General features: G+C 41.2%; 1 protein-coding gene across 11 annotated transcripts in view; it reads right to left on the bottom strand.

Annotated features, from left to right (window-relative positions):
* The window catches only part of NTNG1 (netrin G1), a 208,141-nt gene that overhangs the window by 23,639 nt on the left and 167,821 nt on the right, over positions 1–16,681 (bottom strand). For 3 of the 11 annotated variants that reach the window (XM_081008678.1, XM_081008683.1, XM_081008681.1), the window contains 2 exons: positions 10,930–11,097; positions 2,112–2,249 (listed from right to left, as the gene is read on the bottom strand). The exons of 3 other annotated variants lie outside the window; for them this stretch is intronic. In XM_081008678.1, the coding sequence (XP_080864804.1) occupies positions 2,112–2,249; positions 10,930–11,097 (306 nt within the window). The remainder of the gene's footprint in view (positions 1–2,111; positions 2,250–10,929; positions 11,098–16,681) is intronic. 5 more of the 11 variants (XM_081008685.1, XM_081008686.1, XM_081008687.1 and 2 more) reach the window with 3 other exon arrangements.

The raw sequence follows: 16,681 nt of genomic DNA, 5'->3' as shown, positions 1-16,681 counted from the left end.
GGAACCCACTTCCAGGTGGGGGAGGATGGAGGGACAGGATATTGATGCTAACTTGCCTAAAGGTTGCCCAAATCATGTAACCTTTAGTACACCATTGTAGATTTAGGATGCACCCTAACTTTAGAAGATGAAGGTGATTTTGCATGCTTGCTGGAAGATGAGGGGAATTGCACAGGGTGGAACTGGAAAATAGCCAATAAACAAGGCACAAATGGAAGTACATTTGCATAAAGCACGCAACATCAAGTAATGAACACATCAAATCAAAGCTTGTTCTTGATAATCCACTAATGGAGAGCTAGGCAAGATGTGTTTAATGAAATGTTTGTTCTGAATAGCTCACTCTGCTCCAGAGACTTCCACTGCAAGACTATAGAAGTTGATGAATTCTAATTGGATAATTGCATTTCACCTACCTGAAAATCCATTCTTCTTTCTACTTCTCAATTAAGCTCCTGTTTTTTTTGCGCCCACCCTGCACTGCAAATGCACCTTCAAGCACCAGGAAGGCTGCGCTATATTGGCCCAGTGGCACAGATAATATTTCCCATGCTCAACAATGGGTGTGCCCCTTTGGCTCATATACTAGTCCCCTTCCCTCTTCTCTCCTACTTAAAAGTCCTTCCCCCTTTCCCTTTCCAGTATATACTGGTGTTAGCATTATTTCTACACTGAGGTTAACACTTAACCATAGTTAGCTTTAATGATGGTTTACAAACCTGCTTTAAAGCTCCAGTTTAAAGCTAACCATGGTTTGCATTATATTTGAAGAATACTATGTTTGTGACTTTGAAACATGTTACATCTGCATGGCTTGGTGAACCACTTGGTAAGCAGACCTTTACTTAGGAGCTTCTCTGTGTGGGCAACCTTGGGACACAATTTCATATGGTCCTTGGCCTAATTTCATGTGAATGACAAGGAGGAATCTGGAGAAAAGTGAAAGCTCTGTCCCTGCCAATATTAGGCTTGGGCTCCTCCCAGGCTTTGGTCGCATCCATATACACTGAAAGCACAATTTTACCACTTTGAACAGTCATGGCTTCCCCCAAAGGATCCTGGGAACTATAGTTCATTGAGGGTGCTGGGAATTGTGGCTCTGTGAGGTGTCCCCATCCTAATGCCTCTCAGCACCCTTAACAAATTACCATGACTTGTGCCACATTAAATATGGTGTGTGACCTTTGTCAATGCCTTCCAATGGCTCCCATTCTGTTCAGTGTTTGCATATGACAACCCCTCCTCCAAGTAGATTACCCCTTCTCCCAAGTGACTGCAAACCCTCAACAGGAGGGAAACCACACATTTCCCACTCCTGCTCTATTGGAAAAATGAACAAGTAGCACTGTATTATTGGAGCGATCCAGAAAAAGATTTGCTACACAGATTTGTCTCCTACAGTTCAAACAAACTTTGTCACATTTCTTAGTATTGGGTTTTGAATGGTTAGATAATAGATAGTAAACCAGAACATCCACAGTTAGGACTTTGTAGAGCATGGAGAGGGAAACTGTGCCCTTCCAGATGTTGGTGGACTACAATTCCCACCATTCCAGACCACTGGCCATGCTGGCTGGGGCTGTAGGCAGTGGAAGACCAGCAACACCTGGAGGTTCCCTAAGCCTGTTACAGAAAGTCACAGCTCAATATATTAATTAAAATTTCTAGGGTCTAGGAAAGGGCAATGCAACGAAATAAACGTACATGCACAATTCTTCTCACCTTTCTGTTTCCAATATGCCTTTAGAACCCAGATACTGGTGATACAGCTTATCATACTTTAGTTGATTGTAGCTGACAAGGTGCATATATGTGCTATCTTAGTTAAAGGTTTCTCCAGGCATTAGCAGAAGGAAAGGGAGAGGGCACTACACATACGCAGAATGTTGAAACGAAAGAAATTGCATAGCCAATTTGCTACCTTTTGAGTGCTTTCATTAAACTTCAGGCTGAAGGAGTTTTGAGACCTTGCAGAAAGGTTTCTCATCTTTTTTTAAAAAAAAAGTGCTGAGGGACTGCACACATTGGCACAGAGAAGCGCAGGCAGCAAAGGGTGGGGGGAAGGGGGGGAGGAGGAGGAGGAGGAGGGCAGATGTAGGGCAGTTACTTACATTGACAACCCTGGTTGTGCCAGTTATATCCCCGCAGACACTTATCACACTTAGGCCCTGTTGCTCCCTGCTTACACTCACAAATTCCTCTTTCATTACAGCGATCATGGACTGAGCCAAAACGGCTACAGTTACATTCTGCAGAAACAAGACAACACATATGAACTTGGTACAGGAGTACAAGATTAAAAGTCATTCATTACTAATAGGGGTAACAGCGGCCAAGTTTAACCATAAAGGAAGATGGTTTGATAACGGCAGACTGCTGGAAAGTCCACTTGCTCATTGGTTTAGAACGGTGTTTCCCAAACTTGGGTCTTCAACTGTTTTTTGGACTACAATTCCCATCATCCCTGACTGCTGATCCTGTTAGCTAGGGATGATGGGAGTTGTAGTCCAAAAATAGCTGGCGATCCAAGTTTGGGAAGCACTGAGAGTATCAGTGTTCAACTAATGCAAAGGGATCCATAACTGAGTCATACCCCCAATCCGAGGTGGATCCAAGCAATGACTCCATTACAACACACCACAAAATTCTTTTTTTTTGTTTGTTTACTTTAAAAAAAGAAAATGACAAAGGAGAAGTGAGAAAGATATGATAAAAAGATTGAAAGTGGGTCCTGTGTTGCAGTTTTTGATTAAAGGTGGGTCCCTGCTTGAACTACTGAAGACTACTGCTATACATTTAGGGTGGTATTCAGTTAAGCAGTTCTACCAGTGTAATTGACTTTTGCTGTGCAATGAAACTTTGCTCCCTCCATTTATCCCGAGGCTTTCTGAGGTCTTCCCCAGCCCTCCAGAAGGGTCTCAGCATGTCCTTTGCATGCAGAGGGTCCTAAATTCAATCCCTGGCATCTCTAGGTAGAGCTAGGAGAGACCTTCTGCCTTGAAATGCCAGAGAGCCACTACCAGGCAGTAAGCAAGCTGGACTAACTGTCTGGCTTCCTAGATCCCAAAAGTACTTGCATTAGTGGAACTGTTTAGTTGGGATACCACCCTTAATGGCACATTTCCATGGTGGTATGAGCAGAAAATTAGCAGAAATAAAGTGAAGAATGAAGTCCTCAGAAGTAACTAACGGTGACAGCGCTTACAACTTGTTCTTCACGTTTTTATATCATTTTAATGAACGTTAAGACAGCTTGCTATTTCAGGAAACATCAATAGACCATCAAGTCAAAGCTCGCTTTAAATTATTAAAATAGGTAAGACTCCACACTTGATGCTGAATATTTTCTAAATGGCAACATAAATGCACTTTACTAATTTCCAAGGCAGTCTTCCTTTATGTTTATGGGCATCAGCTTAATTTATTCATGGCATTTTAGTGATTGGAGTTTACAGGCTGTATTTTTTTTCTTCTGCAATGTTAGTACACCTTTTAAGTTATGCCACAATATCCTACTTGAGAGAACTCAATGGGCAGCAGATGAATGAGAGTGTCCCAGAGCCTTGGCCAATAATAACTTAAACCCAAGCTTGTCATTTTTGTTACCGCATTGAATGTAAAAACATACAGATGTGAAATGCACAAACTTTGACCATATGAATTTTTGTGATAATGTGTCTCTTATAAAAACCACTGGATCAGTTTTATTGAACCTATTTTGTTTTCATATTTTATTTCTAGGAAATGTATGTTCTCATCTCGCACCCCTATTGGTTCTAAATCTCTGGAATGCTTTGTTGCAGGAAGGGTGGGGGTGCTGCTGTAATAATGGCAGGCCAGATTACCACTGACACTCCCCCAAGTAGGCTGCTGGCAAGTCTATACATGCAGTGCAGTTACACTCTGTTCATGTTTTTTCTTTTTTCTTTCCTGGTTGGCAACTGGGGAGTCAGATTTGGCCTGGGGCTGCAGTGTATACATGCTGGGGGTATTTAAGTAGAGGCTGGTTGCTGCCTCTGATTAGATGACCAACTAGGTATCTTCCAATTGTATGATTCTATTGCAGATCATTATTTTTCATATATATATAAATCAGGTTGTCAATGTCTGGAATGCTATGTGATTTGCATCTTCCCTATATATCCTTGCCTTGTTTATCTTGTTGTTTGCACTTCTGGTAGTGCCTTGAGGATCTGATTTTGATTGCAGATACACTTGTGTAGATAGAATTGAGACTTCAAGTTAATAATAACTTTCCCAACACCCCTGGTATCTGCTATCAAATGCAAAGAGTGCGAGTATTTCTTTTTGAATTTGGAGACCATGCTGGGTGAACAGCTCTATTTTTTCTTTTAATCATTCCATTTAGATTTATTCCCTGGGATTTCATTATGAATCCTTGAGATCAGAAATGACAAAACAGGAGGGGGAAACTGAGAATATTTTAACATTGCAAATAGAAATGGGGGGTGGGGGAGGAGAAGCTCAAGGGGAAAATGTTTTGAGTAGCAAATATTGCATCTATTGCTCAGGATTTCAATCCTTACAAATTACAAATGGCATTTCCAAAGGAACGTAGGCTAGTGCTATTGGTGGTGGTTTGGAAAAATGTGCCAATTGAAATAATGATAATTCTGTCAGTTGGTTATCTGCAATACATTAACAAAGTTACTGAGAATTTTGCCCTTGGCAAAGGCATCTAACCATGTGGTATGTCACAGGAGAAAAAAGGGACAATTCCGAATGAAATTGATATTCAGAACTTACTTTTAAATGGCTTCAGAACCAAGATTGTCAGAGGTGGATAAATGTATTTAAAGTCAGATGTTTATATGGAAATAAGAGCTGATTTGCCTTTACCTCATTTAACAAATGGAAGGAGAAATTCTGTCATTGCCAAAGTCAACAAAAGTTTAGCACTGACTTCAATGGTGCTAGTATTTCACCTTGGATTCAGCTACATTGGCAAAGAAAGAGCATTTTATATGCGTTGTATTCTAACACTGTGACACCAGATGGCGATGTGGAGTTCCGTTTTTTGCCAACCCGATTTCTCACACAAAGTTTACAACGTATTTAACTGAAACGCTTCTTTGACGTGTCTAGATCCAGCCCCAGGCAGATTTCACTCGTGCAAAGTGAGTTATGTGCCAAGGAAGTATTAAGGACTGGACATGCTGCCCACATATGCAGCATGGCTGATCATTCCTGAACTGTCAAATGAGGCATCTTAGTGTGACACAAGATACCTTCCTGTGCAGCACAAGAAATCAATCACACAACTAATTGCTCCTATGCACCTTCAAATGCTGCTTGCACATTTTGCTGTCCTGGCTTTGCACAGAAACGCAAACCAAATTATCTGTGCTGAGGCTGCCCACTGCATCTCCATATAAATTACTGTTCTGTGGTTGCCCCTTTGCAGCCAGGAGGTACCCCCCAAACATTAACCTACACACCGCTGCAGCAAGTCATGTGATATGGCAACAGGAAAGTGTGAACACAATTGTGGGGGGGGGGAGACAATGCTGTGGCTATAAATCTGTTGCAACCTGTTTTATACTAATGCTTTCCCTATGAATGCAAACATGCACATAGATAGTATCAGGATCATGAATCTTCTGTACACGACTGTAGGTGCAGAAGCCAATGAGAAACAGTTAAATGCAATCCCTCGATGGGCCTAATCAGAATGCAAAAACCCAGGTACCACTGGAACCTAAATTTTTTTGCTTCTGATGCTTCGGTTGCTGAAGACAGTAAGGAGAAAGTTTCTCCATCATCGAAGGGTGCTGATTTTTGTGGGAGCTGGGCCAACATCTCCATATGTTTAAGAAAGGGGCCCTTAGCTATGATTTCCAGATAGAGCCCTGGCACTTCTCAGTGAACCACTGTCTGGAAGACCAGGGTCCTGCCACTGGTGCACTCAAGTTTCTATCTCTCCTTCCTTCCAAGCTGGCTTTTTCAAAGTCCAGGCAGTTCTTTAGCTTTACAGATAGTTAGGTTCCCTGCTGGCCTTGATCCCAACTCTTACATAGGCAATTGGTTGCCCTCCTGCTTCAGAGAGCTGCTCTAAATGAGCCCCCTCAGACTCCACTAGCTGGGGTACTGGTGCCCTTTTCTCCTGCCCGTTTCCAGTTCAAAAGGAGGAAACTATGAGGTACCTTCCTCACAGATCTCTGAAGCTAGGCACATACCTCTGATATCAGAAAGATAATTCCTTGTCTCTATCAAGCGCTAATTAGCAGATGATGCTCTGTTTAAAAGACCTGTGGTTGTCGGATGTGTTAATTGTATTGAACAGGCTAGTATGAGCGCTGTCTTGTTACTTGTCATACACACGTAGTTAGTATTAGTGCAGCATAATTAAGTTCAAAGGAATCAATCTTTTCGTTTCACTTAGCACCAAATGACTTTAAAAGGGATGTGAGCATTATATTGTATGTCCATGCATGTTTCTGGATGCTGTGTTCTTTTATGAAATAAGGTATTTGAAACATTGTGCATGAGAGCAAAATAAGTTGTGATTGACCCCTCACCCTACCCTGATTATTTTAAAAAAATAGATTAATGTGGATCTGTTGTATTTTTATTGCACAAAATATACTTTAAATTGCTAAAATAAAAAAAATATCTCCGTATAAATGATAGAAGGCATTGTGGTGGATAAAAGAAATTCTAATCCAAGCACAAAAGTTTGTTTGTTTAAGTAATACAGTACAGGGGTCTCAGATGTGCAATTAAAAAACAACATAGAACCTCCTCAGCAGATCATGATTTTAAGACAATTTGGTAGCTAATGACCATAGAGTGAGGCTATATTTATGATAAATGTTGATCTGGGAAATTGACAATGATGCTCCCTAAACAATGTCTGAAGGAAATGGTTGTTGCTGTAGTGTAACATATATTTTTTTGAGACTATGCTGTATATTATACTTGACTAATGATGTTCCATTTGAAGAAAGGAATTGGCAAACAAGTACCATCTATAGTTTATGTGCACAGAATCGTGCATTGGCAAGGAGCTGGAGTTGATAGCTGATTAGGAAAACACATTTAACTTCATGACCTTATGGCAGTCTTGCAGAATTTGTAACCCAACAATGCATGACAGCCTACTATGGACAAAAATGTGGGATAATAAAGTAAAAAACAGTATCAACAGCAACAATTATAATAATGCTGTGCTGCAAAAATAAAAAAAATAGGGCTATCAATCCCCTGGCAGCCTACAATACAGAACTGGTAGGCTGAATTTGGTTTGGTCAGTCCAATTTATGAACTATATTCTGGTTTAAAGGGCTGGTTTAGGATTTATTTCCTACATGGACAACTCTTCTGTGCAGGAAATTGCATGAACTCTATGTGTACATTATTACAGATCCTAAATACAGATTTTTCTTTTTCGTGTTCTATGCACAGTTGGTACCCTGCTGAGTTGTGGTAAAAAAGCTAGGAGTGTGTTAACTGCAGGTGAGTTTCCTGCATGTGGATGGTGTGTGTTGAAAGTTCATCACACCTGAAGTAGACCCTATTTTGTGAAATTCTCTACATTTGTATTTGGGCAAAGCTCAGTTTTCAGTAATCTTGATCTATGATTGAGGTTTTGTCTAAAGCATTGCAACCTATGGAATCTAGTATGCATTGGGCTGTGTGAACAAACTTGTTCCAGGGGATCTACTCTACAATGGAAAATAGCTGCCAATTTCCACCTTTTTTGTGGTTTACAGGAGCGCATATTGTGGCATATTTTAAAATCATTCTTTTCATTATTTTGTGCAGCTGGTCTTTACGCCTGATATTTTCCTGTGGTCAATCTTACTTTGCTTTTGAACATTCCTGCGTATGTTTACACATATCAATAAGGGAACAGAAACAAGGAGTACCAACATTGCTCTTGAATACATAGATGCTAATAAAGTTTTCAGATTCTGTAGGTTTGAGCAGATTTCTCATTCATACAATGGAATTTACTGGAATTAAATCAGTTCCATATTCTGTGACTGCTCTATTACAGGGGTCTTCAACCAGTCCAAACTGAAGACACACTTTAAGAACATGGGATCCACTTTCACATTTTCACTTTTGATTTATATTTAATAGTGCTAGTATCTCACCACATATCAAACCTTGGGGTATCAGCATACTATTCTTTTTTTTCAATAAAAGTGAACCAATATTTCCTATATTGTTGGTCAAACTTTTGAACCCTTTTAATAGTTGTATCCTGTCTTTGATTTCTGGGTTATTTTTTAATTCAGGGGCAGGGGCTGTGGTCAATATTGAGCAAGAGGACAAGCCAGCACAGTCATTCATGCTTGTGTTTTGTTACCAAAAAAGTATTTCTATCACTTCCAATAAAATGAGTCACCTCCTTTATTTCTCTATCCCTTGTTGCTGCCTTTTTCTCTCCCTACCTTCTGGCACTTTTTGTCCTCCATCACCTGCATTGCTTCTGTTTTCCTCTCCTCTCTTCTTCCATCTCCTCTTTGCCTCCTCCTTGCACTTTCTCAGTACTTTATCTGTTGTCACCACCTTTCACAATCTGTCTGTTTCCTCCTTCTCTCTGTACATGCCATCTTCCACATTCTCTTCACCTTCTCAAACTTTCTTCCTTTTACTTGATTTTACCTGCTCACTATTACATTTCTCCCTCCCTCTCGTTTTTGGCTTTTTCTTTCCTCGCTTTCTTCCAGCTTGTGTCACCTTCTCTGCCACCTTTAATTCATCTCTCTGTGCCCTTTGTCCCCTTCCTAATGTCAACTTGCCTGAAATAAAAATGAGCAGGATTTCTCAGGGAGGTTCAGCACCCTCAGAACCTAATACAGATATCAGGTGTTCTTTGTTGCCCCTGTGTTGGATGATGATTTGAAGGAACTCCCCAGATTCTCCCTCCCTGAATCAACGCGAGAGTTGTCATTTCAAAACAACAACCATTTCCCCCCTCTTAATTTGCAAAGTCTTGCCATCTTATAATTCTTTTTAAAAAATCAACTAAATAAAGCTAATTTGCATTCCAAATCAACCCTGACATACTAAAGTTGCATGCTTATTTGAGAATAAGTCCCATTAAAATAAATGGGCCTTACTTCTGAGTAGACATGCATTAGATCTGCATATTAATTTAAGATTAATGAATTAATCTGGAGAGCTGAGTCTCCGCTACCTTTCCTTCTTTTCTTTTTTTTTGTCAGCTTCTGTAGATGAATTTCTCTCTCCCCCCCCACCTCCCTACCTGTCCTCTCCTTGTATCAATGTGCCTGAAATCAAATGTACACAGAATAAATCAAAATGCTTCAGTAACCTCACAACCTAATCTACACAGCAATTGTTTGCTGCTGTCCTCAGCCATTGAATAGGGAGTAAGTCCCATTTAACTAAATTGACCTTACTTCTAAGTATTATTGGCAGGCAGGGGGCAGGTGCATAAGAGGCCTGAGTGTGCAAGATGCCTGGCTGCCTAGTTAGTGTATAAAGCAAGCATTGCAGTGAATCCCTAGCCATGTCTACTCAGAAGGAAGCCCTGCTGAATTCAATGGGGCATATTCCCAGGTCAGCGGGATCGGCATTGCAATCTTACTCCTGAATGAACAAATGAGTTGACTGAAACTATTCAATAATCCTGTGAGACCTGCTCTCCAGTAAACACATAGCAATCCAAATCAGGCTGTAAAGTCACAATCCTATATGGGCACATTTTCCTGGCAGTAAAGCCCCACATACTGGGAAGTGTCCTCAGAAAATTGGACTGCAGGTGACAGCAGTGCAACACCTATGCACTAAATTTAAACTGAGAGTAAAAAGGAAAAAGGAAAGCCCTACCATAGCTGAACCCAAGCAGCTTTTACTCCCCAAGTAACCCTCCTCTGAGAATCCAGCTGCAGCAAGAGAAATCTATGCATGCTCATAATCAAAGGTGATGGGGAACTATAAAGATCTCAAGGGGACTGCACCCAAAATAGATGGCACCCCCAAAATTGAATATCTTAGGCATGGTTGCCCATTAAGCTCTATTGGGATCCCCTGCTGTTCCTGTCCAACCCTTCTACTCCAAGTCAAGTGTGCAGTGGAGTAGCAGTCCTTACTAGTGAGCAAACCCTCACATTGCAAGGCTTGCTCTCTAGAATTGGGGATGCCTGGATTCATTCCTGCCCTGAGCGAGTGCCCCACCAGTGACATCAACAGAAACAATACCAGCCCCTCTTTTCTATGGAGAGGTATCCCATGGCTTCTGGGCATCCTGCCACAACCCATTCTGGGGCCATGGAAAATGGGATGGATAGCCAGGCAGCATGTTCCCAGTAGGGAGAGGGGAGGAAATGGCAGTAAGGCTGGGAGGGGCAATGTGGGGAGGAAACGCTCTTACATAAGGGGGCGGGGAGCTGCAGTCTCCAGGCTTGGTTGAGGAGTCTTGTTTTGGTATGACCCACTTAGCATGGTCTTATGCCCACCTATGGGTCCTGAAGACCTGCACTCTATGTACTGGGCTACATATGGGTGGGTTCTGTGATCTGCGAATCCTGTAATTTTTGATCCAATTATATAGATTCTCCAATGGAATCTCATGCTGGTGTTTCAATAGCTGTAATGGCGGGTTTTGGATGCATTGTTGGGAACTGGTGATTTCTTAGGGGCCTAGACCTAGAGCAATTGGCAATATCAAGGGGTTTTTTTTTTTGAAGGGGGAAAATGTCTAAAATACTGAGGCATGGCCACCACAACCCTGTGTAGTCCTTATTCAAACTAGACGCTTAAGGCTTAGAACAAATGCATGTAAGGTGCGCAGATTCTCCATTGAAAAAGCTCACTCTGGCTCAGCTGGTACAACAAAGAGAAACGTTGGAAATGTCTCGCTTTTGTACTAAAGAGGTCTGAACAGCTGAAAAAAGGCAGAGAACGAAACGCCAGAATTAGAATGAAACTGACCTATGCATACATTTTCATCGTCCAGTTTTGCCGCAGCATTTCTGTAGTAGCCCAGCCTGCACAACTCACAGTGCTGCCCTCTAGTGTTGTGTTTACAGCTCACACAAATGAATGCACTGAGCAGATCGATGTAACTGCACCGGTTGGAGTGGCCGAAGCATTCACAGTCTTGCAAGGAAGAACAAAAATGTACACAAAGGGTATTCTGCAGCAGTTATAGCAATTCACATGCTCTTTTTTAAAAAATAAATGAAGCATGAATAGATTATGAATGAACAGCAGCACAACATGTTAATTAACGTTACAGTAGCGTACATGGACAACCACAGATGTCTGACTGTATGGAGGTGGTATCTCTTTTCAGGCAGGTTAGAATGATTAGACATCCATTACATAGCACTGAGAGTAGTATTATAATCTGTAGGTCTAATGGAGCAGAAGCATTTGCAGCTGTAAACCTTTCGTGGGTTTTGTGGGATGGCTTTTGCACAATGTGCAATCATAGCCTCCTTTAAAAAAACAAATAAATACAAAAACCTTGGTGATTTTGCCAGAAGCTGAATGCATTATTGGGAATTTCTCATGATACATGTTGAAGGCTAAATGCACTTTTTTGGGTGGATAGGCTTGTCCTCCCCCTGAAGGACCACATTTGCAGCTTTGCTGTGCTTATTAGTCCACCTTTGCCTCTGGTGGCCCACGTGGCCTCCACAGGTTGGAGTGCCCTCTGCCGCAGCTGACACGTTTCAGCTATGACCCCTTCTGACAGACATGGCCTAGTCCTAGTAATCCATTCTCTTGTAACTTCTTGGTTAGATTGCTTTGTGGCATTTTATATGAGGCGGCCTTTGATTGTCTTTAGTTAGTTCAAAATACAGTTAATAAGATGATGAGAATGGGCGTTGGGTTCATACCTTATCAGTGCTTAAATAGCTGCACTGGATCCAAATCAATTTCTAGTTCAGTTCAAAGAATTAGTGAATTGAGCCATGCATGACTTAAGTCTCGGGTACCTGAAGCTCACCTGACTCTACTTCAGCCTGCACATACATTAAGGTAGTTTTCAGAGACTTTCCCTTAGGTATTCCACCATCTGAGGTGAGAAGGGTCTTTTTGGTGGTGATGCACCAGTTATGGAATGTTCTCCTTGGGGAGATTTGTTGGGCACTGACTCTGCTATCTTTCTGGCAATAGATGAAATCATTTTCATTTCCCCAGGCCTTTAAAACCATATTCATCCCTGGAGAATCTGATTTTATGCTATGCTTACATGAATTTTTAATTGTCTTTGGTTTTTTATTGTTTCTATTTTGTTTCTATACGTTGTATATCTGCCCTGGAGAATTCTTAGAAGGATGAGATAGAAATCCTTAAATAAATAAAACAAACATGTGTGGTATAAGTGGCATTGCCACTTGGAATGTGAATGACTTTTATTTCCACCTTAATGTGTGGTGCCTGCCATCACGTGTTCACTGACTGTTCCCCTCAAAATGCCCATCATGAATCGGGATGAATGGAACTGGGGGGATACTGATTGAAGATGTTTGACAGCTAAAGAAGGAAGTGGATGCTTGATGTACATGCAACTGCCTGTTTTGGTAAACCTTGCGCCTTGGAGTATCATGGAGACTTATTTCCTTCAATAGACCAGGTTCCGGGTGCATGAAAGTAAAAATTCAACATGTGAACTAACTCTTTAGCTATGGAGAAGTCAAGGAAAATGCAAGATAGAAATCTGTCACTGGGACAAGGCATTCAAATGACAGGTATCACCTCTTGCTGATAGAAAAATGTAGCCCAATGCCTTCATATTTATGTCTCTGCTGTGTTGGACCAAAATCATATGCTTGCTAGTTACTAGCTGCAACATTTTCCTCTTTCTTGTTTTAGTATAGTATTCTGACAGCTCTGCGATAACTCCCATATTTTATTTCAAATTAAGTGTTAGTTAGAATTACCATTCTACATTTAAATAGCTAGATGAAGCCATGCTCTTATCATATTATATTAGGCAAGAATGCTGCATTTGCACAGTCAGCTTATCACATGAAATGGCTATACAGACAATGCAAGAGAGTCGGAACTCTCTTATTAAGTGCTTATGGGGAAGAGCAAAAGCTCAGTGATAGCTTTGTGTGCAGAAGATCCCAGGTTCAATCCCTCTCATCTCCAGGTAGGGCTGGGAGAGAACCCTGTCTGAAGTTGAGGCACTGCAGCTAGTCAGCGAAGACAAGACTGAACTCATTGGATTAACGGTCTGACTTGGTTTATGGCAGCTTCCTAGGTTCCTATTTTACCAGTTGAAATATACTCAGAGTCGCAAAGTGATTTCATGCTCTTTATTCAGCTCATAGTGGTGAGGAGGAAATGAATGAATGTCCCCTCAAAGTATCTGCTTTATATACATTATTTACACAATGGGCTGCACATGATTGGCTAATTCCGGAATTCTACTGTAAGCCAATCAGGTTGTGGATTCACTTCTATCTGGAGCATGATTGGGTGGTTCCTGCCAACCAATCATACTGCTGCATTGTTCTAGGACCAATCAGACTGCTGCATTCTGAATCCTATTGTTCTAGGACCAATCAGACTGCTGCAGTTTGGATCCTATTCAACTCAGTACATAACACCAGTGGTGACAGGCATATCAAGCAACGTGCTCATCACTGGGTTAGCAGCTGATTCACCTGACTGAATGACCCATGGCCATCTTGGAGAGAACTTCTGGATATTGATCCTAATCAAGATGGGAGACTTGTAACAGTGAAGGGGAAAAAACCAGAATGGAACAGAACCCAAGGCAACTTTCCCCAACCACATTAGCCTGGAACTTCCTGGAAGAAAAAAAAAAAGTTTTTCATCAATTATTCAATTTCTTAATTGAAGCTTTATAAAGAAGAGCTGTCCTTCCAGCTATGCTTTGAGCAGCTGTTGTCTTGAATTATTTTATTTTTTTAATACAGTGAGCCCCTGTTAGCTATTGAGTCCTGTCTGATGACTATCCTCTCCTGGACACGGAATTAATGCATGTAATAAAGGCGGAGGAGTTTTCCATGACAGACCTCTTTCCCTTTGTGAATTTAAGAGAGTCATTTAGGAGGAAAACACTGGATTGTTAAGTACGAAGTCAATTGCTAATTAATGGCCGTGATCTTTGAAATGGCAAAGCTGCTCAGCAAATTATAATGTTGCCTCCTGTCACCTACTCTGCCTCTTTATTAGTGACTCTGACTTTTCAAGCACATGACTAAGAGTATTTTGGACATGCTGAACAAGAACAAAGCCCTTCTGACGCACATTCGCTTTCACTTCAGGTTCACAGTATTGGTTTCTCTCACAAGAGGATCTTTCATGGGGAACCTCACCAACATAAAGCAGAGTTGTCTTAACATCAGGTTGGCCATGCCATGCATCTTTTACCTATCAAAGCCAGCCTTCTCTTAAGCAAAAATGACAATGCAGTCCTACAAGGACAGGCACTTTAGAACCCAGACACCGGACATATTCCTTTAACTACCAAACCAGAGCAGTATGAGTAGGACCTAGCAAAGCCAAAGGAAAGGGGCTCTTTTGACATTCAGGTAACATATGATGGAGAAATAAAGGAATACTGTGAATTGACAGCACAGGTCTCTCAGACCTAAGATTTCTAGCTAAAACAGGTAATATGTCCCTTTTAGAGTCCCAAAGCAAAATGTAAGTGAACAGGTGTTGTTTCTTTCCTCACTGTAACGTTAAGCATACCTGTGGAGCTTGGGTTATTGTCCAAGCTCTTAAAGAGATACATTGTCCAGAAAAGAATATACCTGCCCTATTTTAACCTCAAATTAAATGCACAATATATTTTCATGCTCATTTCTCCAATATCCATGGGATCTGGCTTTTGTTACAATAGAGCAATTTCCTATCATTCTGGCATGATTCACACTAAAACCACACAGGCCAAACCCATTGGCCAAACTCTAAGCCCATATTGCAAATAATTTCCACCACTCTGCAAACCAACAACAATCTGTTCCATAATTTTAAATTGAGAGGTAGTTAAAAGTTGTTGTTTTCAAAGAGTAGGTACTAAAAATTTCCATAGTGCTTGGAATATCTAAAATAGCATAGCAGTTATTACAAGTGACAACCACCACTATATAACCTCTGTTACTATAAGGCATGAACAATGTGAATTCTTTTTTAAAAATGGACGTGATGCTACCATTGTAACTGCATCACCAAAATAAACAGTTTGGGCACAATCTAGCCAATGCGAAGCATGAAACAAGTTCTATTGATTTCAGCCGGTTAGATTTACAGAGAAATCCTATGCATGTTTATTCAGAAGTAATTCCCATGTTCATTCAGAATTAATTCCCACTGTGTTCCTTGCTTATATTCCAGGGAAGTCTCCCACTGAAATGAATGGGACCTAAAAGTATTTTATGGCTGGATTGCGTCCTTTGGATTCAAAGAACATGTCTTGAAATAATCAAGCTGTGCTTAGATGTAGGCTAAGGAAAAAACAATTAAACTTCCTTTGTAATTGGTTGACATACAAATGACATTTACATAATTACAGCAAAAAAACATATATTGCAGGGAGAAAAGAATAGTTCCACTATGATAACCGGGCGATGGGGGTGGGTGCTACGTTTAAATCAGGAACTGGAGATAGCGAAAATATCACAGCCCACCTCTATGGTTCTTAGCAGCTGACACCTTACAAAACCTGTTGTGCTAGGGCAGTAAGCTAAAAAGAAGAAGAGTAACTGACCCTCAGATGGTTAAGTCCAGCCAAAGGCAACTATGGGGTGTGGTGCTCATCTTGCTACGTGCCGAGGGAGATGGCGTTTGTCCACAGACAGCTTTTTGGGTCATGCGGCTAGCATGACTAAACCGCTTCTGGTGCAACAGAACACCATCACAGAAGCCAGAGTGCATGGAAACGCCGTTTACCTTCCCGCCGCGGCGGTACCTATTTATCTACTTGCACTGGTGTGCTTTCAAACTGCTAGGTTGGCAGGAACTGGGACACAGCAACAGCAGCTCACCCCGTTCCGCAGATTCAAACTGCCGGCCTTCCGATCCGCAAGCCCAAGAGGCTCAGTGGTTTAGACCACAGCACCACCTGCATCCTTGCTAGCCCAGTAGCAGGTAAGGACCTCATTTTACTATTGTTTAAGAGAAGCTCCGGAACAACAGAGATGTGCCATGAAAGGGGCTTTGGGTGCATGGAAGAAACAGTGAAGAGGGAGGCTGCCATCAACCACTTGAAATGCCATCTACAGCTGTTTCTGAAATGGCCTTAGGGGAATGGGAACAGCTGTTCCCCCAGTTACCAAAGGAGGTGATGCTCTTTGTGGAAGAGAACCAAGTTGTTGGTTTTTCCCATGTGACTGGGAATTCCTGATGTTGCTGGAACAGCATGTCTACAGGTAATGGTAGAGCTCTGTCACCCTACTCCAGATACAAAATAGATAAAAACAAAAAGTTGAAAGGCATAAACTTCTTTTATCTGCGCAGTTTCTGTAGCACTGAGCTAGAAATGAAACAAATGAATTGGCCATTCACGCAACCAAGGAAATTTTGTGGACTTGTCTTTATACAAGCAAATGTCATTATTCTGTAGGTAAATCTTGATATAATTTTAATTTCTTATAATATAGAACCTTCTGAGAACCTTTATACACCTATAATTATATGGCTTGTTGGTATGTCTGATTCAACTTATTATTATTTCACAACTTTATCTGTAAAC

The sequence above is a fragment of the Podarcis pityusensis genome (assembly GCF_964106645.2).
Source record: "Podarcis pityusensis genome assembly, chromosome: 6".
In the NCBI taxonomy this organism is placed as follows: domain Eukaryota; kingdom Metazoa; phylum Chordata; class Lepidosauria; order Squamata; family Lacertidae; genus Podarcis; species Podarcis pityusensis.
This window is presented reverse-complemented; position numbering and strand designations above follow the sequence as displayed.